The sequence below is a fragment of the Oncorhynchus keta genome, chromosome 5 (assembly GCF_023373465.1).
Source record: "Oncorhynchus keta strain PuntledgeMale-10-30-2019 chromosome 5, Oket_V2, whole genome shotgun sequence".
Lineage (NCBI taxonomy): Eukaryota > Metazoa > Chordata > Actinopteri > Salmoniformes > Salmonidae > Oncorhynchus > Oncorhynchus keta.
In genome coordinates, this window is record NC_068425.1 from 19,682,674 (window position 1) to 19,707,341 (window position 24,668).

Here is a 24,668-nt window from a genome sequence, read left to right on the forward strand (position 1 = left end):
TTCCAACCATGCACAGCGTAGCATTGACCCTTTCGCGTCAGACCTACTCTCCTCACTTCGTTGACTGATGGGGTGTGAAGGAAACTGTGGGAAAGACTTGCCTGCCAAGTGGCTTTTGAGGCTAGTTGAAAATGGTAGCCTTAGTCACTCATAGGTGTAATTCTGAACTTGTTCAATTTGAACTTTGTTTTGAACAGAGGTTAAATGCAACGCTATTATTTCATTGAGATGGGGCTTTGACCTTACCGGGCTTTTACAGTTGTGGAGCATTTGCGCATCCAAGCCTAGTTATTGATTTCATGTTCTCCTCTTTAATGTATGTTATAGGCTGTTGGCCCACTGATGTAGAGGGAGAGTTGGAAAGTTCCTGCCAAGGCCTGGTAATTCAGCATGGCCTTCTTTTCTCTCTGAGCTGGGATTCTCTGGCAGAGGGGTAGTATCAGTCACTTGCCACTGGCTCCTCCGCCATGTTTGACCTGTTGCCTTACACAGATCTCTGCATGTGTCTAACCCCCCTAAACTATCAACATAACAAAGAGCCTGTCACAAAGAACCAGAGAGAGAAAGCAATTGAAAAGAAACTGTCCAACCCCCTGGTTTATAGTACATATTACAGAAAGGACAAAAGGGAATTTACATGTAGATTGAAAGAGGATACAAACGACGCATGGCATGCACCTGTATTCCCTTTGTGACAAACCTATGAAACAGCCACACTCTCTCACAATATGCTCTTTTCCCTCTAATTGTTATCAGCATGTTTTGTACACTGTTGAAAGTATTTGGCACCTATCGAACAGAAACAGAAGTCATGTTTTGGTTTGGACTGACACGTCTGCCACCTACAGGGATGTTGAATTAGATGTGATTATATCAATATCCCACAGGCTCTCCTCCCGGGCGGTCCAGCACATACTTGTGTTGGACCAACACTAAAAATAGTGTCAAAGTGTGCTGAATCTTCATGTGAGCTCTTAAATCACCCCGAAAGCCCACTGGATTGCGTTCACTATGTCTCAAAGGGAACCGTTTGGAGAGAGCATTTTAAAGTAGAAGTTCATGTTCTACTGCAGAGGTTGTTCAGTCAAAAGACCCTGTTATAGAACACAGAGCTTTGTTTAAACTGTGATATCTCTGGTTGAGCTATCCCACCTGTCTGGTAAAAAGTGAAGAGGAGACAGGCTCTAACAAATCCCATGCTTTGACCCCATGTTGACGAGGCCTTCAGCAGCTCAGTGAGTCTCTCTGCAGGCCTGTTCTTTCTCCATGTGGCTGACTGGGACCATTGACATTGACAGCTCAGTTCTTTCTCCATGTGGCTGACTGGGACCATTGACATTGACAGCTCAGTTCTTTCTCCATGTGGCTGACTGGGACCATTGACATTGACAGCTCAGTTCTTTTTCCATGTGGCTGACTGGGACCATTGACATTGTTTCTGCTGACTCCAGTCCGGCTGTCTTCCCCTGGGCTGCCAGGCTGGGTCGAGGCCGGGGCTGTCTTTCCCTGGGCTGCCAGGCTGGGTCGAGGCCGGGGCTGTCTTCCCCTGGGCTGCCAGGCTGGGTCGAGGCCGGGGCTGTCTTCCCCTGGGCTGCCAGGCTGGGTCGAGGCCGGGGCTGTCTTCCCCTGGGCTGCCAGGCTGGGTGGGTCGAGGCCGGGGCTGCCCACCATCTGGGTCTCATTCCGCTTCCTTTGTAGCCCATGTGACAGGAAAAATAACTTCTTGAAAAGATGATGTCATAGATGTTCTTGTAGAGGAACTCTTCGGCCCCAAGCAGCCATCATCTACTGCCAGGGGTTAGGTCCATCTGGATTTGGTGACCTGTTTGTAGGTTTGGATTTTTCGAGTTATTAATCCTTATTTAGAATAGTTTTATATGATTGTTATTTCGATTTTGTTAATAACCATTATTTTGTCTGTTTTAGCAAATATTTTGTTGGTTAAAGAATGTAGCATATTAAGTGAAAGTATATTAGAGCAAATAACCACTGAAATGCTTTCACTTTATTGAGTTACTTGTTTTGTATGGATAGTTACTTGTTTTGTATGGATAGTTACTTGTTTTGTATGGATAGTTACTTGTTTTGTATGGATAGTTACTTGTTTTGTATGGATAGTTACTTGTTTTCATAGAATACAGTATTTATTCATGAACATAGCTAACAAAGAAAGGTCTCATGGGCTGAAAGTATGCAACATTCAGTTATGGGTACCAAGCAATAGGAAATTTGCCATGCAGACCTAAAAAGTAATCTCTGTCAAATAAATGTTTTTAAAGAGAAAAATAACCAACAAAATAAAACACAAAAATGAAAACTAGTACATTCAGCAGGGGAGCTTTTTGAGCAGTTAATCGGAAGCAGGTGGGTTACAGCCAGGTCAGTATTGGGAGTCTCTCAACAGACAGATGAAAACTCAGACACCTTTAAACGCCCCACGGGGAATAGAAGGTCAGTTAGACTGCACTTAGACTAAAATCATATCATTAGGTCATATCATTTGGCCTCTTCAAGGAAAAAGTACGGTCTGCGTGTTTGTAGAGACACATACTGTATATAAAAAAACAACGTCAAATTTGCAGTCTTAAGAAAATAAAAGAATCTGCGGTCAATATCAGGAGTTCTAAAAGTCCAAACGATGAACCTCTATGCTAACAAGGTAATGAATAGCAGTACATTTGGGCTGTTACTCATTCCAAAACATCCCCAGACTAATTCTGTTCCGTAACTGAAGTGGAAACTACAGTGTATCTCCATATGGTGGGCCTGCAGGACAGTCCTTTTGGCACATCAGCCTGTGTGGCTGTGGTGAGCTGGGAGGTTTCACTGTATACAGGGAGACTAAAAAACAAAGACGTATATTTTTGAGATCTCAAAATCCAAGCTCTGGTGGAATCCAGTGTCCTCTGGGCAAATGCTTCATGTTTTTGGGGATTTTGTTTTGTTGAGCTTATAATTCAAGACAGACATGAACGTAGAGCCAAAGAGGCTTTACTCTGCCTTTTAAGACAATAGAGAAAGTATTCTATGGCTATGTTGTGGACGGCGGTTTGGAGTGATGGCCCTCAACAGTTGGAAGGAAATGGTAGCTTTGGTTTAGGATTCCTTTTCTCTTGACTCTGATGTCAGAGGACCATGAGGGGTCATTTCACACTGCTTCAGTGTGTCAGAGGACATACAGGTCCAGTCTCTGTTTATCTGGGTGGGCACTGTCCTCTCTTCAGGACCTGAAACAGTCAATGTGTTACTAATACGTGATAACTGCTGACAAGTGTTTCCTTATACATATCACAGGTCATATTATGAATGCTTGAGGTGCTGTATCACAAGTCAAGAGGACATTGTAGAGACTGTACAATTTTTTATTTTTTATTTCACCTTTATTTAACCAGGTAGGCTAGTTGAGAACAAGTTCTCATTTGCAACTGCGACCTGGACAATTGAGAGATCTCACAGTGAAAACAGAGAAAGGTGGGTCTGGCAACTAAATGGAACAGCCGCACACGTTGCTAATCTGTGACCTCATTGTCTCTATGGGGTAACTATGCTGAGGTACATTAGTGATGCTGGGGGGTGGCTTAAATAAATACAGGCTTAAATATACAAGGGTTCTCAATGGTCAACAGAGGAGAGGGAAGCACACAGGTAGAGCTGGGAGTCTGTCTACTATATATCCATCCTGTGTATGCATATAAACTGTCCCCCAGAATAAAATCTGCAGTCTTGTAATTCCAAAGTAGAGAACAGGGGGATGTGGAGGATGGAGAGGGATTAAATAGTGTGTTACACCGTGTGTGATGGAATGAATGTGTATTAGTTTGTTGATCTGTGTGTGTTGTTTGGATGTATCTGTTGACGTAGGCATTGGAAGCTGATGTGTGTGTGTGTTTGCGTGTTTAACCTACATGGGTTTAACCTCCGCCACCCTCTGCCCGTCTGGGCTGCTACGGCAGTGGCGACAGGACCACCTAGCTTGAGTGTGAGCGCATGGAGCCCCTACGCGGCGCTGGAGCTGGAGAGTCTGGGAATGATTAATGGCCCAGTGAAATGACACGCTCCGCGCTCTACCGCTCAGTTACAGACCCACCACCAGCTCCCCCACTGTGCTGCCACCCAACACAGCCAGTACTGGGACGTTACCACCCCCTGCCCACACACACACACACACACACACACACACACACACACACACACACACACACACACACACACACACACACACACACACACACACACACACACACACTTCCCTGTGCAATGGCATGGCTGGTTATCGCAATTACCCTATTACCTCAGCATTGTGAAACTCCCAGTAGAAGCCGTGCTAACGGCTCTTGGGTGATGCCATCCTCCTTGTTGTTATGTGGATAGAAACTCCCAGTAGAAGCCGAGCTAACGGCTCTTGGGTGATGCCATCCTCCTTGTTGTTATGTGGATAGAAACTCCCAGTAGAAGCCGAGCTAACGGCTCTTGGGTGATGCCATCCTCCTTGTTGTTATGTGGATAGAAACTCCCAGTAGAAGCCGAGCTAACGGCTCTTGGGTGATGCCATCCTCCTTGTTGTTATGTGGATAGAAACTCCCAGTAGAAGCCGAGCTAACGGCCCTTGGGTGATGCCATCCTCCTTGTTGTTATGTGGATAGAAACTCCCAGTAGAAGCCGAGCTAACGGCTCTTGGGTGATGCCATCCTCCTTGTTGTTATGTGGATAGAAACTCCCAGTAGAAGCCGAGCTAACGGCCCTTGGGTGATGCCATCCTCCTTGTTGTTATATGAATAGAAACTCCCAGTAGAAGCCGAGCTAACGGCCCTTGGGTGATGCCATCCTCCTTGTTGTTATGTGAATAGAAACTCCCAGTAGAAGCCGAGCTAACGGCCCTTGGGTGATGCCATCCTCCTTGTTGTTATGTGAATAGAAACTCCCAGTAGAAGCCGTGCTAACGGCCCTTGGGTGATGCCATCCTCCTTGTTGTTATGTGAATAGAAACTCCCAGTAGAAGCCGAGCTAACGGCCCTTGGGTGATGCCATCCTCCTTGTTGTTATGTGAATAGAAACTCCCAGTAGAAGCCGAGCTAACGGCTCTTGGGTGATGCCATCCTCCTTGTTGTTATGTGGATAGAAACTCCCAGTAGAAGCCGAGCTAACGGCTCTTGGGTGATGCCATCCTCCTTGTTGTTATGTGGATAGAAACTCCCAGTAGAAGCCGAGCTAACGGCTCTTGGGTGATGCCATCCTCCTTGTTGTTATGTGGATAGAAACTCCCAGTAGAAGCCGAGCTAACGGCTCTTGGGTGATGCCATCCTCCTTGTTGTTATGTGGATAGAAACTCCCAGTAGAAGCCGAGCTAACGGCTCTTGGGTGATGCCATCCTCCTTGTTGTTATGTGGATAGAAACTCCCAGTAGAAGCCGAGCTAACGGCTCTTGGGTGATGCCATCCTCCTTGTTGTTATGTGGATAGAAACTCCCAGTAGAAGCCGAGCTAACGGCTCTTGGGTGATGCCATCCTCCTTGTTGTTATGTGGATAGAAACTCCCAGTAGAAGCCGTGCTAACGGCTCTTGGGTGATGCCATCCTCCTTGTTGTTATGTGGATAGAAACTCCCAGTAGAAGCCGAGCTAACGGCTCTTGGGTGATGCCATCCTCCTTGTTGTTATGTGGATACAGGACCTTTTAAACTAAAAGACAAAAACAACAAATGGAAACTAGCTCTATTATGGCTGAACGAAGGCTTGACTCATTAGAATCTGAGACAGTCAGCAGGAGGATTTTCATTTTCACCATGTCGTTTGCGTCAGAGCTAAGGAGTTTTCCAGCAACTGTTTGCTTTTACACCAACAAACTGGACCAACAAGTCGAAGTAAAAATGTTTGACTGATTGAAGATTTTGACTGATCCATACTGTTGAATGGTAGTGTTGTATCAACACTCAATTAATTTCAGCTGGACTCTTCTCGTCCTCCACATTAAAAACCACTTCTCAGAACGACTTCAGTGACTCTTCTCGTCCTCCACATTAAAAACCACTTCTCAGAACGACTTCAGTGACTCTTCTCGTCCTCCACATTAAAAACCACTTCTCAGAACGACTTCAGTGACTCTTCTCGTCCTCCACATTAAAAACCACTTCTCAGAACGACTTCAGTGACTCTTCTCGTCCTCCACATTAAAAACCACTTCTCAGAACGACTTCAGTGACTCTTCTCGTCCTCCACATTAAAAACCACTTCTCAGAACCACTTCAGAACGTGACTCTTCTCGTCCTCCACATTAAAAACCACTTCTCAGAACGACTTCAGTGACTCTTCTCGTCCTCCACATTAAAAACCACTTCTCAGAACGACTTCAGTGACTCTTCTCGTCCTCCACATTAAAAACCACTTCTCAGAACGACTTCAGTGACTCTTCTCGTCCTCCACATTAAAAACCACTTCTCAGAACGACTTCAGTGACTCTTCTCGTCCTCCACATTAAAAACCACTTCTCAGAACGACTTCAGTGACTCTTCTCGTCCTCCACATTAAAAACCACTTCTCTCCAGAACGACTTCAGCAACGCTTCACACTTCTCAGAACGACTTCAGTGACTCTTCTCATCCTCCAAAAAACCACTTCTCAGAACGACTTCAGTGACTCTTCTCGTCCTCCACATTAAAAACCACTTCTCAGAACGACTTCAGTGACTCTGCTCGTCCTCCACATTAAAAACACTTCTCTCCAGACTCAGTGACTCTTCTCGTCCACTTCTCAGAATGACTTCAGTGACTCTTCTCCCTCCTCATTAAAACCACTTCTCCAGAACGACTTCAGTGACTCTTCTCGTCCTCCACATTAAAAACCACTTCTCAGAATGACTTCAGTGACTCTTCTCGTCCTCCACATTAAAAACCACTTCTCAGAACGACTTCAGTGACTCTTCTCGTCCTCCACATTAAAAACCACTTCTCCAGAACGACTTCTGTGACTCTTCTCAACGACTTCAGTGACTCTTCTCATCCTCCACATTAAAAACACTTCTCTCCAGAACGACTTCAGTGACTCTTCTCGTCCTCCTCATTAAAAACCACTTCTCAGAACGACTTCAGTGACTCTTCTCGTCCTCCACATTAAAAACCACTTCTCCAGAACGACTCCTCTTCTCGTCCTCCTCATTAAAAACCACTTCTCAGAACGACTTCAGTGACTCTTCTCGTCCTCCACTCATTAAAAAAAACCACTTCTCAGAACGACTTCAGTGACTCTTCTCGTCCTCCATTAAAAACACTTCTCTCCAGACTTCAGTGACTCTTCTCGTCCTCCTCATTAAAAACCACTTCTCTCCAGAACGACTTCAGTGACTCTTCTCGTCCTCCTCATTAAAAACCACTTCTCTCCAGAACGACTTCAGTGACTCTTCTCGTCCTCCACATTAAAAACCACTTCACTCCAGAACGACTTCAGTGACTCTTCTCGTCCTCCACATTAAAAACCACTTCTCTCCAGAACGACTTCAGTGACTCTTCTCGTCCTCCACATTAAAAACACTTCTCTCCAGAACGACTTCAGTGACTCTTCTCGTCCTCCTCATTAAAAACCACTTCTCAGAACGACTTCAGTGACTCTTCTCGTCCTCCACATTAAAAACCACTTCTCAGAACGACTTCAGTGACTCTTCTCGTCCTCCACATTAAAAACCACTTCTCTCCAGAACGACTTCAGTGACTCTTCTCGTCCTCCTCATTAAAAACCACTTCTCAGAACGACTTCAGTGACTCTTCTCGTCCTCACTCCAGAACGACTTCAGTGACTCTTCTCGTCCTCCTCATTAAAAACCACTTCTCAGAACGACTTCAGTGACTCTTCTCGTCCTCCACATTAAAAACCACTTCTCTCCAGAACGACTTCAGTGACTCTTCTCGTCCTCCTCATTAAAAACCACTTCTCAGAACGACTTCAGTGACTCTTCTCGTCCTCCACATTAAAAACCACTTCTCAGAACGACTTCAGTGACTCTTCTCGTCCTCCACATTAAAAAACACTTCTCTCCAGAACGACTTCAGTGACTCTTCTCGTCCTCCACATTAAAAACCACTTCACTCCAGAACGACTTCAGTGACTCTTCTCGTCCTCCACATTAAAAACCACTTCTCAGAATGACTTCTCTCCAGAACATTGTAAAACAAACAAACAGCAGACCCAATCACCACCGTGATAAGGAAATGGAGTTGTTCCCACTTTTATTTATTTGTCCAAATAACTTCTGCTTGGGCCTCTCCAAGGGTCTTCAGTACTTTTAAATTGATTTCAGTCACCCCCGACACAACATGTCTTTCTCCCATACCCCAGTGACCATTTCCTTTCTCTGAATAAGGAACCACTTAGTGGATTTAGGGGGAAATCCAGGGGGATAAATAACAGTAGGATATAATCAGGAGGGCTTGAGGACAATGGTTACCAGACCCCCCTCCTTCCCCACAGAACTGTAAATATCCCAGGGTTCCATCTGCTGCAAGAAGTAAAAACCTGGGGATTCATCAATCGCATTCCTCCTCCTCCTCCTGCTGCTGTGCTGTGTGGAGCAGATCTCTGTTCTGTTGGCTCCTGGAGCATGGAACCCTGCACAGGCAGAGGATTACGCAGCCTTTCATACGTCTTCCAGTCCTGGAGAAGATGGATGAAAACCAGGGAGGCTGTCATATACTCTGGGCAGAGAACCAGCACTTGCCTGGAGTCATGGTCACTCCACACACCCCAAACCCTCAGGCATTACTTCCTCCCACTCCTGCTGGTCCAAACCCACAGGCAGAGATAACATCCTCCCTGCCATGCTGATGTCTTGGCCGATGAACACTGAGTATACACGTGTGCGTGTTTGTGTATGCATATAATGTGTGTGCATGGGGTTGGTGAGATGATGGGGATCATTGGCCCTCTTTTCACAACCCTTTTCTTTATGCAATATGGTTTATTTTCCAAGATTCTGAGCTTGGTTTCTTCAGGATTGTGAGTTTGAGATATGGTATCTGGTTTCCTCACAGACGGGTGGGAAATGGAATGAGCTAAGAGGCCCAATAACAAACAGAGACCAAAGCCCAAGTTAGATTACGCTGTGATGTAACAATGGCAGAGTCTGGGCTCTGTAACACAATGTTTTAAACTTCAAGAGTGACATTTCCTCAACACGTATCAAACCCAAAATGGTGGACTTGACCCATCCCATCAACAGATGGAGATGATTCAAAGAAGACGCCATTTCAATGAGCTTATAGGTCACAGCAACTTCCACGCCACAACCTCAATGTCCATGTTTAAATCACAATGAAAACAGTAAATAAAACAGTGGCCAGTAGCTTCAGAAGGGTTTCCACTCCGTATCTCAGGGAATTGCATAAATTACAGTAAACCCTTAAAGTTAACATGCTGTATACACACTGCATTCCATTTTAAATTACCCCCCAAAAGATCATTAACAAGCCCTGGTTGACTTTCAAGCTTATTTTACTGTTTCATTCTAGGTTTGGCTTCTCACCGAAGAGTAGTTTCTTTAATGACTCTAAGTTTTGTCTTGTTCTCCAATCACTCACAACTGACAGACAAATCAACATATCAAGCCTGTAGCATATAGTGTTACAGTGAAAGACATATTGGAACTGTCTGATCTGAATAAGTCATTGTGAAAAGCCAGACAGTTCTGTGTTATCTTATCTGGAGACAAGTTGATAATTCTGACCTAAGTGAAAGTGACAGAAATGACAGACATCAATGTGATGTAAATCTATGTCAAATGTATTGGATTAAACTGTATCTGACAGTGATTGGAACCAAACGGTTCAAACGTACAGGTTAGATTGGTGTATTTTCTATCTGGCTCAGGACGTAGTTACTGTAGGTTCATTGGGTTCCCTAAGATAACAATACGCTGGCGTGCAGAAGGAGGAACCCTGCCTTTTCCTCTCCAGCCCAATTCCATCTCCTGAAAGCCACCTGGCAACCAGAACAAACTTTGGGACTTTGGTGAAATTAGTATGAAATAACAACTCACATTGACTTCTCAGTGTTTCCACGAAAACAATCATTAACAATTATTCCATAGCATTTTCTTTTTTCTCACCAGAATGGAACTGCTCAGTCCCTTTTCCCAAGGAAATCTGGGAAAAGGGCTCAAACATTTCCTCATTTACCTCACATTATGAGCTTTCCACCTGTTTTGATTAATAGAGAAAGCTTAACAAGCCACGAAAAGGAAAGCCTCCAACAACACTGGGATAAGGACCTTTAATGATCCTCTGATTATTGAGAAATAAAATGGCTGGCCTGACACATTCGAAAACATAAAACATATTTGAGAGAGATTTTAACATCGGGAGTTTGCGTGGTTATAAATGAGCCCATGGAGAAAAGGGGAGAAAAGCCCAATAAACATGTCAGGGTTGCGATGGATCATCGTTTATGTTTTACAGCACAGCGGATTTCTGCTCACTCTCTCTCCACCATGGGGGATAGACAAATAAATCAGAAATTCAGTTGTTGATAAGATGATTGCACCACCTATATTTTATCTAACCGGGCAAGTCAGCGAAGAACAAATTCTCATTTACAATGACAGCCTACCCAGGCCAAACCCTAACCCGGATGATGCTGGGCCAATTGTGCACTGCCCTATGGGACTCCCAATCACAGCCAGTTGCCATACAGCCTGGAAGCGAACACCTCTAGCACTGAGATGCAGTGTCTTAGACCACTGTGCCATCACTGAGATATATTTCATTCTGGCGTATTTCCTCACCGGTGCTCTACAGTACATACGCTAAAGCGGAAATGCTCCCCAGATGACCCGTCCAACCGACCCCCCCATATACTCTTGTTTATTTTCTCCCACCGCCCAGCAGCTCATGACAACACAGGATGATGTGCCACTAGCACATCAGCCTGATACTTTCATTGGAAATGTTATAGTCCAATGTTTTCCCACATTGACCGCCCAGGCAGCAGCGGAGTTCACATAAGTCACAATTACCCTTAGTGCGGTTGCTAACATCTAATGCACACGCTAAGTCTTAGCAACCTTTATCACCTCCCCGGAGGTGATGAGGACTCCTGACTGTGGGGACCTGGAGTGTTTAAATAGAGCGTGACTCATTCAGACCAGAGGCCATGAGAACCGGTCTGTGGATTGGGAGAGTAGCAGTTTGATTGGGCTCTGTTTGATAGCGAGATCATTTCCACTGAGGTGTTCTCCTGCCTGCTCTCATCCTGTTCCCAGCCCTGTGCAGGCAGGATAAATGGACTGAGATATGTTGCTCATTATACGTATATTATTATTCACAAGATATAGTGTATTATCATTGGAATCACAACTAGTTGTTGAGGGGAGGGCACCGAGCTCTCTGGCTATTACTGATTGCACAATTATTTAATTTTGCTGTTCCATAGTGTCAGGTATTTTTTCTTGTAGTTAAGGGTTGTGATACAGAGCAGTCTCTGTGGGTTCATGTACAGGTGATGTGTGGTTCCACTTGAGCTATTCTAAAAGAACAAGGCGGCATACTATACAGTAGCCATGCCTTTTTAACACATGCAAAGAAATACTTGGGAAAGATGGCTAACACAAACATTGTCATTGAGATCAACAATGTTTTTTGAGAGGCTTCTAATGAACTCTCAGACAACATGGATCCAACTCCAACTTCTCCATGGTTATGATATTTTGTATGCAGTAGACTGGCATCGTTTAGGCCAATTAACAACTGGTTTTGACAGTGGCACCAGTCACCAACCATCACACTGGATACATTAGCATTCGCTAATGTTACATTATATTAGCTAATGTTATGCTCAGAACAGGAGAACCACGGTTTAATTCTGCCTTCGTTCTTAGAGCATGGCTTGGCCTGACATTGGGTGGCTGTTTTTGTTGAGACGCCACGTGCCCGGTCGCCAGGCAACCACTCTGTTTTACGAGGAGTTACTCACACAAAAGCAGGGGAGGCCTGATTGCTCAGCTAATTGATCTCCGCCAGAGATCACAGAGCTGCGCTCGTAAAAAGAGAGCGCTCCCCATGACATCACTGCGTAGCGAGGCGGAGGGGAGATGCCTTCCAAGACTGCCTCTGTGTGAGAGAGAGCCCACAGGGTGAGAGGGGTAGGGTGTCCCACTGAGATGGGGAGCAGGGAGAGAACACACACACTGCTATTAAACCTGCGTTAGTAGTGGGAAATGGGAGCCCATTAGGGAGGCTTTGTTGTTGCTAAACACGGCCACAGGGGTTGGTGGTGTAAAGGAGATCCTATTAGTCCTCAGGCACACAGTGCTGCTCAACATACTTCACTTCTGACATTTTGCTGCCAGGCCAAAGGGCCTTTATAAAGGATTTTTGTTGTAACATAGAAATTGGGGCCACTTGAGCTAGGACACATAGGACACGTGTTCTTCAGACTTTCAGTAAAACACGATGTACAGTCATTTAGAGTGCAAGTTCTCATTATGGTACCCTATCATAGTCAGGGTCTGTCATGGTGTTATAAAACATTTGTGTTGTACTATACCTCAAAGTATAGGCAGTCTGATTCAAGTTTGATTGTAGCTTTTCATGACCGTGTAGTGGCTACTGAAGTTTACGTTTACCTTCAGTAGCAGGTCTTTAACAATCTTCCTGTTGTATTCTCTTGGCAAGAGTGATAGCTTATAGCTGGAAGGTTATAAGCTTACACTCTGACTTGGTTTAAGGCAAGTAATTACTGATAAAATCAGCATTTACCTTTCTGAAGACTAAAAAGGGCTAAGCATATTGACCCCTGCATTGTCTTTTGACATAAGAGGATGCTTGGGTCCTTGGGTTGAATGGAAACGCATCAGAATCAAAACCACCATTTCATAACACAAAAATCCAATACATTAGCATGGCTTATCTCTTCCATCTTCCATCTCAGGGCACAAAGTGCACTCTTGTGTGGTTTGGCAGGTCTTCAAAGGTTAAAGGTGAACTGAGTGATTGATCATCATGTCTCACTCAGTGTTTTCATGGTAACCAAGCACAAGCCATAGCCCCCCAGGGATTAGACATGTTGCCACTAATTGGCCATCCTAATGACTTTAGTTTGATAACATCTCTGTAGTAAAATCAGGCCACCTGGGCTCATCTGCTTCCATCCTCTCTACCCTTTAAGCCAACCATGTCAAAGTGTGAAAAATAACTGTGTTGGTCAATATGCAGTATTTCCAGGAACTGACCATTAACTGTCACTGTGGCAGACCCTCTTGTTCAGTTCTTCCATGTTCTTTATGGATGAGAAATATTTCTATCAATGCCTGTGTGCATTCCTTCTAAAAGAGAGAGCTACTGAATGCCGAGTGCCAGTGGTATGGTGTGAGGGGCCACTAAGGGGGACGATGCAGATGTTGGACCTTCCAGCGTAGAGAGGTCAGAGTTTCCATTCAGTTCCTATAGCCGAGGAAGGAACTGAGACAGGTGCTGCTTCCACTGCAGATGAACCCCAGGGTTGTTCATCACTTCATCCTATTTAAACCTCATCCCTCACCGCCTCCAATGTGTGTCTCAATAAAAACAAATCACACATGCTAAAAGTCCTCGTGTTGAAACAGTTGTCTGTCTCAACCTGTCAGCTCTGCTCAGACGGAGTCTTTATACGCTCTTTATCTGCACTCTCGCTTGTTTATTTATTTGTTAGCATTACGCCGAGGTGACGGGTTGCTATGGAAGAACATCAGGGCCGTTGGCGGAATCTGTCCTCCCAATATGAGACGTTTCACCCCAGCTTTTCACCCCAGCTCAAGTCATCAAAAGCATTCCGGAAACCCGTAAAATGATTCATCATCTGGATAGCTCGTTCCAAAAGGCCTTTGTTGTTTTTTCTCCCTCTTCAAAATAGCAGCTGCTCCAGCAATGTGCAATCGAAATATTTATTGTAGGAAAATGTTGAGTATGTCTGGGGCATGAAGCTAAGAGCATAAGGGTGACTGATCTAACGGGAGTGCCCCACAGAAGACGTTCAGGGGCGTTTGTATCATTAAAGTCATGCAGTATGTATCAACAGACCAAATGCACAGTTGGATCTTAATTCTGTTACAAATCCCTTGGCCCAAAGAAATGGAGGCATATTACCAATAATGTTTTCGAGGCATGTCTGCTGATTTTTGGCACCAAAATGTATAATATATGCGTTTCTCTATTAAATCAGATATTTGTGACAATGATGTATTAGAACTTCATAAGAGTAATGTAGGAGTGAGCCGGTTGTGATGGAAACATATTGTATCATCCACTTAAAGCTATTGCTATAATTCTTAATGAGCCAAACAGTGACTTCCATGTCCCTCACATTGACGCCGATATACTGTAATACCATAGGTTCTCATCCTTAATAAAACATAACCATTGATTCATTATGCTTTCATAAGTCTGGCATGCTATTAGTCACTTGTCATTTTTATTGATTTAGTTAAATAGTTACTTGACTTAACTATGACTTCATATATTACAGTTCCATTGCGATTTGGATATTTATGGGGGAATGAGTGGGAACACTTTGATTTCATAAGTGCTTTATGAATGTTAATGAATACTTGTGACTCATTTTCTGAAGCTTCACCCACACACCAGGCAGGTGTTATGCAAGTATTATGCAGGCATCATGTAGGCTCTGTAACAAGCACTTTGAATGAAATAACTCAAACTAAAACTGTTTATTGTTGTAACTTCACATGATGCAAGGATTTGTTTTACCAGCACATTGGAACACATGCTGTTTAACAAACTGCATAGCTCATAGAAGGTCCCATAAACATGTGAAAAGTATACACCTATACTAATTGGGAAATCACTAGGTTCCTGAGGGCATGGCCAAACAAGACTTCAATAAACAAGACTTCAATCTCTGAGTCTGTAGTCTCTCACAATTAGACCTGATGCACAGCCACCGCACCGGGAGGTTTACAGTAACCAATGTGGTAGACTCTCAGTGAGACCTGATGCACAGCCCCTGCACCAGGAGGTTTACAGTAACCAATGTGGTAGACTCTCAGTGAGACCTGATGCACAGCCCCTGCACCGGGAGGTTTACAGTAACCAATGTGGTAGACTCTCACAGTGAGACCTGATGCACAGCCCCTGCACCGGGAGGTTTACAGTAACCAATGTGGTAGACTCTCACAGTGAGACCTGATGCACAGCCCCTGCACCAGGAGGTTTACAGTAACCAATGTGGTAGACTCTCAGTGAGACCTGATGCACAGCCCCTGCACCAGGAGGTTTACAGTAACCAATGTGGTAGACTCTCACAGTGAGACCTGATGCACAGCCCCTGCACCGGGAGGTTTACAGTAACCAATGTGGTAGACTCTCACAGTGAGACCTGATGCACAGCCCCTGCACCGGGAGGTTTACAGTAACCAATGTGGTAGACTCTCACAGTGAGACCTGATGCACAGCCCCTGCACCGGGAGGTTTACAGTAACCAATGTGGTAGACTCTCACAGTGAGACCTGATGCACAGCCCCTGCACCGGGAGGTTTACAGTAACCAATGTGGTAGACTCTCACAGTGAGACCTGATGCACAGCCCCTGCACCAGGAGGTTTACAGTAACCAATGTGGTAGACTCTCACAGTGAGACCTGATGCACAGCCCCTGCACCGGGAGGTTTACAGTAACCAATGTGGTAGACTCTCACAGTGAGACCTGATGCATAGCCCCTGCACCAGGAGGTTTACAGTAACCAATGTGGTATAGGAGGAAAACAAACCCAGCGCTCAGAAATATCAACCTATTAAAATCAAGTGTTGTCATGGAAATACTGCATTCCTGGATAAAAGAAACACCTATGTGAGAATGCTGTTCATTGACTACAGCTCAGCGTTCAACACCATAGTGCCCACAAAGCTCAACACTAAGCTAAGGACCCAGGGACTAAACACCTCCCTCTGCAACTGGATCCTGGACTTCCTGACAGGCCGGTAAGGATAGGCAACAACTCGTCTGCTGCGCTTATCCTCAACCCTGGGCCCCCTCAGGGGTGTGTACTTAGTCCCCTCCTTTACTCCCTGTTCACCCAAGACTGCATGGCCAAACAGGACATCACTGGGGCCAAGCTTCTTGCCATCCAGGACCTGTATAATTATATAATTAGCGGTGTCAGAGGAAAGCCCATAAAATTGTCAGAAACTCCAATCACCCAAGTCATAGACTGTTTTCTCTGCTACCACACGGCAAGCGGTACCGGAGTGCCAAGTCTAGGACCAAAAGGCTCCTTAATAGCTTCTACCTCCAAGCCATAATTGCTGAACAATTAATCAAATGGCCACTGGACTATTTACAATGACCCCCCTCCATCTGTTTTTACACTGCTGCTACTCACTGTTTATTATCTAAGCATAGTCACTTCACCCTTACCTACATGTACAAATTACCTCAACTAACCTGTACCCCCGCACACTGACTCGGTACCAGCGCCCCCTGTTATTGTTATTTTATTGTGTTTATTTGTATTATTTTTTACTTTAGATTATTTGTTAAATATTTTCTTAACTCTTTCTTGAACTGCACTGTTGGTTAAGGGCTTGTAAGTAAGCATTTCATGGTAAGGTCTACACTTGTTGTTTTCGGAGCATGTGACTAATAAAGTTTGATTTGATTTAGATACCTCGGAGAGAATGTGACAGGTATATTAATCTCCTAAGGGCACTGATGTTGTGTTTTTCTCAGATCACTGACAGGGTGAGGATGAGAGGCTTGTTTGGCTTGGCACACAGCATCCTCTCATAATATGGGCCACTATCATTATGGGCCTTCACTGACTGAGGGATTAATTGATCCCGGATAAACAATAATTCACTGGAATTCCTTTCCTCTTCATCCTTGAACAAGCGCAGCATTCCTCTCAATACAAATCACACAACTCCTCTGTCTGCGGCCTAGGAACACAGGCAGCCGTGTACACAGAGTATTTGGTTAACATCAGACACCCCCGGTGACAGGTAGGTTATGTGTGTCTGTGGCAGGGAGGTGCTGAGTTCCTGCAACAATCCAGAACCTGCTATCAATACTGGGCATGTATGGCCTTGAGATTCTCTCACAGAACACAGAATATTAATCCACCTACAGCGAGCTGTGGGATGATTCATCATGTCAGCGTCTCACACCTACCATGTCCTTCACTATGCAGTATTACAACACTTGAAAATAAATAGATTGAAATGGTGTACCTCTAAGTATGTTCGACAGTGCTTCAAATAACAACAAAAAGGCCCTACGTGAAGGCTACACTGCCAGGTAGGTAGCCACTGTTACGTTCTCTATTATTGATGTGAAACCACAGAAATCACATCTCCTCCCATAATTGGACAAAATTGAAGCTCTTATTGAACACATTGAAAACTAGGGAGGTTTTGTTTGTTTCTTTGTTGATGTTTTGTTGTCAGGCTTCCCAGTTGTAAACACAACAGTGTGTGTGATAGATGCTGTGAGGGATATTTTGGGCCAGCTGGTCTAAATATAGCTTATCAGTACTTGAGGCCTTGGCACTGAGGGACAATTAGCTGCGTGATTGGAGAGCAGGCCAGGGAAGTGTGTATGAGATAGCACAGCGCTCATTAGGAGAGGCTGGGGAAAGCCAAGGAGATAACGCTTATTAATCACATGATGCAGACATTCTCTCACAAACACATAGACACCACACACAGTGGGTCACACACAGGCTGAAGCAGTATTGTATACACACAGACCGCACAAAGACGTGCTGCTTGTCAAAGTAATGGGAGATTTGGCCTATATTGCATGCAGAATGCATGTGCCCAGATACTTACCTGGTATTTCTTATCTCTCAACTTTCATCTGGCTCACTGTGAAGATTAAAGTTACAGTACCAGCATACAGGTAACTGACAAAATAAAGGAAACACCTGAGTAAATGAGGGATACAAAGTATATTGAAAGCAGGTGCTTCCACACAGGTGTGGTTCCTGAGTCTCTTAACGTCCCATGCTCATGTATAAAAATGCCCACTTACCCATTATTTTGGTTACCATGGCTAGAAGAAGAAATCTCAGTGACTTTAAAATAGGGGTCTCAAAGGAGCATAGGGGGTTTAAAGGGTATGTGTGTGTGTGTGTGTGTGTGTGTGTGTGTGTGTGTGTGTGTGTGTGTGTGTGTGTGTGTGTGTGTGTGTGTGTGTGTGTGTGTGTGTGTGTGTGTGTGTGTGTGTGTGTGTGTGTGTGTGTGTGTGTGTGTGTGTGTGTGTGTGTGTGTGTGTGTGTGTGTGTGTGTGTGTGTGTGTGTGTGTGTGTCTCAGTCACCAGACCTCAACCCAATTGAACGCCTGAGATGCGTTTTCCACCACCGTCAACAAAACACCAAAGGATGGAATTTCTGGTGGAAGAATAATGTAGCATCCCTCCAATAGAGTTCCAGACACTTGTAGAATATCTATCAGTTCTCAATGCCCTTGACACTTTATGTTGGTGTTTCCTTTATTTGGGCATTTATCTGTAGGATGTTTTCCTCTGGTAAGAAAACTAAGAGCATTCCATTCCATTACCCATTCACACGTCCACCCAAAGTGTAGATAACATCTGGGATAAGAAGGCGGTAAAGAGCAAGGGAGGGAGGGGGGGGCACGCTTCAAAGCTCCGGGGGTCTGGTGTGCCCTGAGTGTGCTGATCGGCCCTGGGGTTTGAGGTGTGATAAGCCCATGACATCTGCCAAACACCTCGGTTTGTGTGTGACTGTGTGTGTTTAAGCCCCAATTTAGAGGAAGCAGCTCTGAATCCCACCCACCTGGCAACCCTGGTCCCCAATGGCAGGTGTGAGTTGGTTGGTACGTGATTGGGAGTGCTGATGAACGTGTAGCATATGTGCCCTTATCACTCAGATCTTGTGGCTATAACCGTAAGGCAGGGTGCACTGATGGAGAGATTATCCACAAATAAGAAACCATGCAGGCTTCTCCTCCTCCAGCTCTATCACAGCAGTACGTGCCTGGATGAGACTAAAACAGAAAAGCTCAAATGCAAGCCCAAAAAATGGAAGTTCTTTCACAGTGCTTTGGAAGAGAATATCACTAGAACAGAGGTGGAAAGTCCACCCTGGCTCTAACGCACAGAGAGAACTGATGAATGAATCACCCGATTTAATTGGGAAGTTATCCCTCATAATGTTATGACAATAAAACAACTAAGAGAGTTAGTGAAGGCTGCGAGATCTGTGGGAAAGGAAAACTCTCTCCTGACGTCACTAGGGGTCAGAGGTCAAATCTATAAGCAGGTGGAGGGGAAAGGAGAGCGTGGAGTCGGACTACACCATTTACTCTTAGAAACTGGATCGTTCATGGCCTGGCCAATCCATCTGTTTTCATAACTCATTGTCTCCAAATGACATGTCTGACCAGAGGACTCTGACCCACTGATGTCATTAAAGTAACAGTAACTTTCTCAGGGTCTCCATACACTACAGTTCACTAGCTGTTATTTGGTTCCCCTCCACTAAACTTTTGGAAATTGGAAAGTAGCGTGGTCAACACCCTACTGTGATATACTGTACATGTGAATGAAATTGCTGAGTTCATCAGTTTTCAGTTCCAGCTTATGAAGCACTGGACTAGCTGAACTACAAGGTTGCATGGTGGGAGTTTTTTTGTGTTGAGTGTTGAGGTTCTGGAGGCCAAAGTTTTCATTAAGTGTACTCAACACCTGTGTAAAAAGCATGCGAACCGACTGACCTCTGTGTTATTCACCCCCTCGCCTTCTCGCCATCTTTCTGCAGCCTGCCACTGTAACCTGCACGCCCGTCGCTGTCGTTTCAACATGGAGCTGTACAAGCTGTCTGGGCGGAGGAGCGGCGGAGTCTGTCTCAACTGCCGTCACAACACCGCCGGACGCCACTGCCACTACTGTAAGGAGGGCTTCTTCCGGGACATGTCCAAGGCCATTTCCCACAGGAGGGCCTGCAAAGGTACAGTGCCTGGGCTGGGTGTCTGCTGGGTGGGCTACTCAAAATGGCTGCATGACACCCAAACCTCACACTAGTTGATATTCTGCTTCGGTTTGGGACTTTCGTGACGTATGTTGTTGGAAAACAAGTTGAATTGTTCTGCCATGATATCTAGAAATTCAACAAATTATCAGCAGGAAACAAGTCTTCCAACTATCTTTTGATAACTTTATTGCGTAGCACTTTCCACTACTTCACTACTATTTATTATTTTGTGAGACAGGTGAAAGATAGTTGTAAAGACAAAAGCTCCCACCTTGCCAGTGCGAGTGTTGCTGACCTGTGTGATTCTGGTATTTGGAGTCTAGTGGGAATTCCATGACAACACAAGCAAAACAAACTGAGTGATGTGTGAGCTGATCCGCTGTACAGTTGAGTGGAAACAGATCTCGCTATCATCCCCCATCCCCACACACACACACACACACTCACAGGTGTGAGCACATAAGTCAGGTTTGAGTCCATGCTGTTCAGGATTAGTGTGTGAGGAGAGAAAAGCTTCACTCCCTCTGTCTCCCTGCACCGTGGGGAGAGAAGCCAGGCTCTGAGGCACTGAGCAAACAAGCACCTGTCACTCACACACACTTACACGCGCACGCACGCACGCACACACACACACACACACACACACACATATGTGCACGCACACACAGACACACATGCAATCACACAAACACCAGCACAAGATGAGGCAGGTTTGAGTGAGTGGATTAATAAAAAGCATATTTTGCGCATTTACCTCAAATGCTTTAACTTCTACCTCTGTTTCTTGTTCAAGTCATAAGTTATCTCTCTCAAATAGAGGTTACAGGTTACAGTAATAACAGCATTTCTGTGGACAGAGCCTTTGAAACAATGTAGTTGAAGTACCTTTATCACTAAAGCAGGGGAGGATCCCAACACTCGGTCCCTAGTGACCACATTTTATTAGACTTTATTTGCTTAACTTGGAGAGCTATAATGAATCGCCCTACATTTCTGTGAATTGTAACGGGGGAGGTGGAGAACAAAAAGACGAGTGGCTAACAATAGAAGTGAGGTCTGCCATGGAATTCAGGAGTGCAGGAGTTGATTCAAACAGTCTCTTTGAACAAGCCAACCATTTCACCTCAGCATCAGATCCACCGACATCCCACATTACCCTGAACTGGATGACTAGTCTTTCCAAAGAGATATAATACAACAATATCCTACACTCTTAGAAAAAAATAGTTATTCGGCTGTCCCGATAGGAGAACGCTTTTTGGTTACAGGTAGAACCCTCTGCAGAAAGGGAACCAAAAATAATTATTCAAAGGGTTCTCCTATGGTGACAGCCGAAAAATAGTTTCATGTTCTTGATACAGTAGCACCTTTTTTTCTAAGAGTGTAATATCCTCCTTGTATGAAAGACAGAATATTGTTTCAAGGCGTTTGTTTTCCAGTCCGATTACAACATCTCAATGTGCTGTATTACACTGGGACCCAGCTTGCGCTTCAGTGACAAGTGAGTGACTCTGTGCAGACCCGCATATTGTGGTCTCCAACCACAGCCGTGGCTGCATTCCTATTGGCTCAGAGCGGATTCTCAGAGTACCTATTCTCCAGTGCCCTTCAGCCTGGTACACCACTGGCTAATTAGTCACAGGAACTGCAACATATTACATTTCCTACTGCAGACCACAAGGGACCTCCACTCTTAACTCATACTGACTATTCCAAGTCTCACGGAGTGAACGTATCAACACAGTCCACCATCATATATAAATGTCAGCCACTTACTCAGACTGTTTTGGGGTCGTTTCACAGTGGTGGCAGTCAGAGTTCACACCTAATTGGAGTTCAGGGCAAATGTAGTTCATGTTGTGCTGTTGTTCTTAACACATTTCATGGATCTTTTGCACTTCTTGAAAGTGACTAATGGTTGGGAGCATCATTGTTTCACTGCACGCTGCCAGTCCAAACATTTTTACGTCTATATTTGGGATGCAGTCAGGGGCAGAGGAGGAAGCTATGGGCAGGTTAGTGTTACAGAGTTTCTCTCCTTCCCTAATGCGCTAACCACATACAGCAACCTGTCTTAGGCTTTCTAGAGGGCTGTAATAGTAACCTGAAGGCTTCCAGCTCTGCCCCAACTTTTACTCTGTTCCATACTCTGGGATCAAACCCAAACAGCCTGATTGCTGTGCTCTCCTCAGGTGACAAACTCAGCGCTTTGTGACATCAGTTAGGGCCCATGGTATTTATTGTTCAACTCAGCCAACCATCTCGCTCTGCTGTTTTTGGACAGGAAACACAATGCTGTGCCAACACAGCCAGGAGGAAGTCTGCTTTCGTTCTCCAACCTGAACCCCCAAAATGGAAGATCACCACTCTCTGAAAGGTGGCGGTTACAGAATAGACCCCTCCGCCTTATAAACCGAAACACCGGCGTCTGCAGTGGCAGTGTGGAACGCCTCATGTTTTATTTCCCAGATTAACGACTTCATCCCTCATCAAGCGCAGTGTAAACACGGGTCTCGGAGCACAGCGCGGCCCCCGGCGGCCCCCGGCGGCCCCCAGCTCTAACGGTTTGTTTTATTCCCAGTCCTCTCATCCGCTCCGCCATATAAGCCTTTCACCAGGCCCAACCTCTCAGCAACTCTTTACCTCCACACCGCAGGGAAATTAATTCATGTTTCCAGTGAGTTCCCAGTGTAGCACTCAGAACATTAAGAGCACAATGCAGTGGTTTGAGCTCAGAGGAAGAGGACTAGATGGTGGTGGATGGATTGAGTTGTGATGTGTGGTTGGTGGCATCTCTAGAAGTAATATAAAGTCATACAAAAACAAGAGTTATTTTAATGTGGCTTTCAAGTACAATCCCTTATAACCCCTTAAGAAAGAGACACACATCTTTAGAGTACACATGGATGTTACCCACATGCCATCGGGAGGGACAAGACTGACCTCATGTTTTATTTTACATTTACATTCAAAAGTCATTTGTAAAGGCTATAGAAGATAATGCCCATTAAATCAACAGAAAGCAAGATCAAGCCTACAGTTTCAGTCTATATACTGTACAGTTTAGAAACCTGTTTCTAAATTAATGGGACTATTTACTGTATTCCTGACATAAGAACCACAATAACATTCTGGCTGGTAAAGATGGGGAACTTTATTAGAAACATGACTTTTCATTCATACCCTTCTTGTTTTTGGTTTTTTTTTTGGACAGGATTATTTTATGCTGATTTTATTATACCTCAATAAAATGTGTCAAACAAACTTGGCAAAATGTACTTATACTGCAAATTGAGTAGAAAGAGGACAGAAAAGTTTTCGTTTTTTTATTTAACAAGTGACTTCTAATATTGATGAAACCCGTTGAATCCCAGCTAATAACACCCAACTCCAGCCTCTGTTGGACCACTTAAAGCTATTTTCAAATGACTCTTCCGCTACATAAAACTCATACAACTCTAATGGAGAGAGCTGGGCTTCCACTTCAAACACAGGCTTTATGGTAAACGTTTGGCAGTGCACATGCACAAAACCCAAATTCTCACATTTAATGTGCGATCCTCCTGACTAACAACTTAAACAGACGGCTTTGATGTGTGTTCCACTCTTCCATTAATGGGGAACATTATTCGGGATATATTTGCGAGGAGCTCTTTGCCAAAAAGCTTTATATTGTAAACTCAATCTGAGAGGCGCACAGGCTCTGCTCTGCCCGCCGTGGATCACAACCCTCCACAGAGAAAACACAAAGACTGGTCACACACGGCTTAAACACACGCACGGCTCATACGCACGGCTCACACACACGACACACACACACACACACACACACACACACACACACACACACACACACACACACACACACACACACACACACACACACACACACACACACACACACACACACACACACACACACACACACACACACACACACACACACATACAGGTGTAGTCTCAAAGTGCTAACAGATATTATTTGATCATGTAATATACTGTTCCTCAATACTCATGCCTGATGGCAAGGCCTATAATCATTAAGGAAAAAGGGAGTAATTGTAATTTGTTTGAGGTCCCAGTCCCCATCTGTGGTGGCCTGTGAGTCACTTTGAGCTTGTTCAAAGCTTACTTTGAAGTTCAGAGAGTCAACATTGGAAGAACGAGAGAAACAGGGAATTGAGAAGGATGCCTTACGCCTAATTGGTTTTAAACCAATACTAGTGAAGACCGAACAGATTTCATTTCATCTCATCTCTGTTTTCTCCTGCTCTTTCCTCCTGACAGCGTGTGATTGTCATCCAGTTGGCGCAGCCGGCAAGACCTGCAACCAAACCACCGGCCAGTGTCCCTGCAAGGACGGCGTGACCGGCATCACCTGCAACCGCTGTGCCAAGGGCTACCAGCAGAGCCGCTCTCCTATCGCCCCCTGCATAAGTATGACTTGCCTCAGTACTAAGTGAAATGTCCTCAGACAGACTACACAAGTCAGCCCAACCATAGCCCAGCTAGCAACAACACTGGATAGGAGTAGTCGCTGACAAGTACTCTATCACACCAAAACCCATGCTTGTTATGCAGGAATTCGTGGCCTGAGTTCATTTCATTTTGTTATTTCCCCCTGTTCCTTTATTTCTTTGGATGGATATTTTACAGTTAGACCAGAGCTTAAGTAAACGGGGCATAATGTCTAAGCTAACATGGCC

At 44.8% G+C, this 24,668-nt stretch overlaps 1 protein-coding gene across 1 annotated transcript in view; it reads left to right on the forward strand.

Annotated features, from left to right (window-relative positions):
* The window catches only part of LOC118384678 (netrin-1-like), a 44,169-nt gene that overhangs the window by 8,979 nt on the left and 10,522 nt on the right, over positions 1 to 24,668 (forward strand). Inside the window, exons 3-4 of the mRNA XM_035771410.2 lie at positions 19,750 to 19,938; positions 24,250 to 24,399. Of these exons, the coding sequence (XP_035627303.2) occupies positions 19,750 to 19,938; positions 24,250 to 24,399 (339 nt within the window). The remainder of the gene's footprint in view (positions 1 to 19,749; positions 19,939 to 24,249; positions 24,400 to 24,668) is intronic.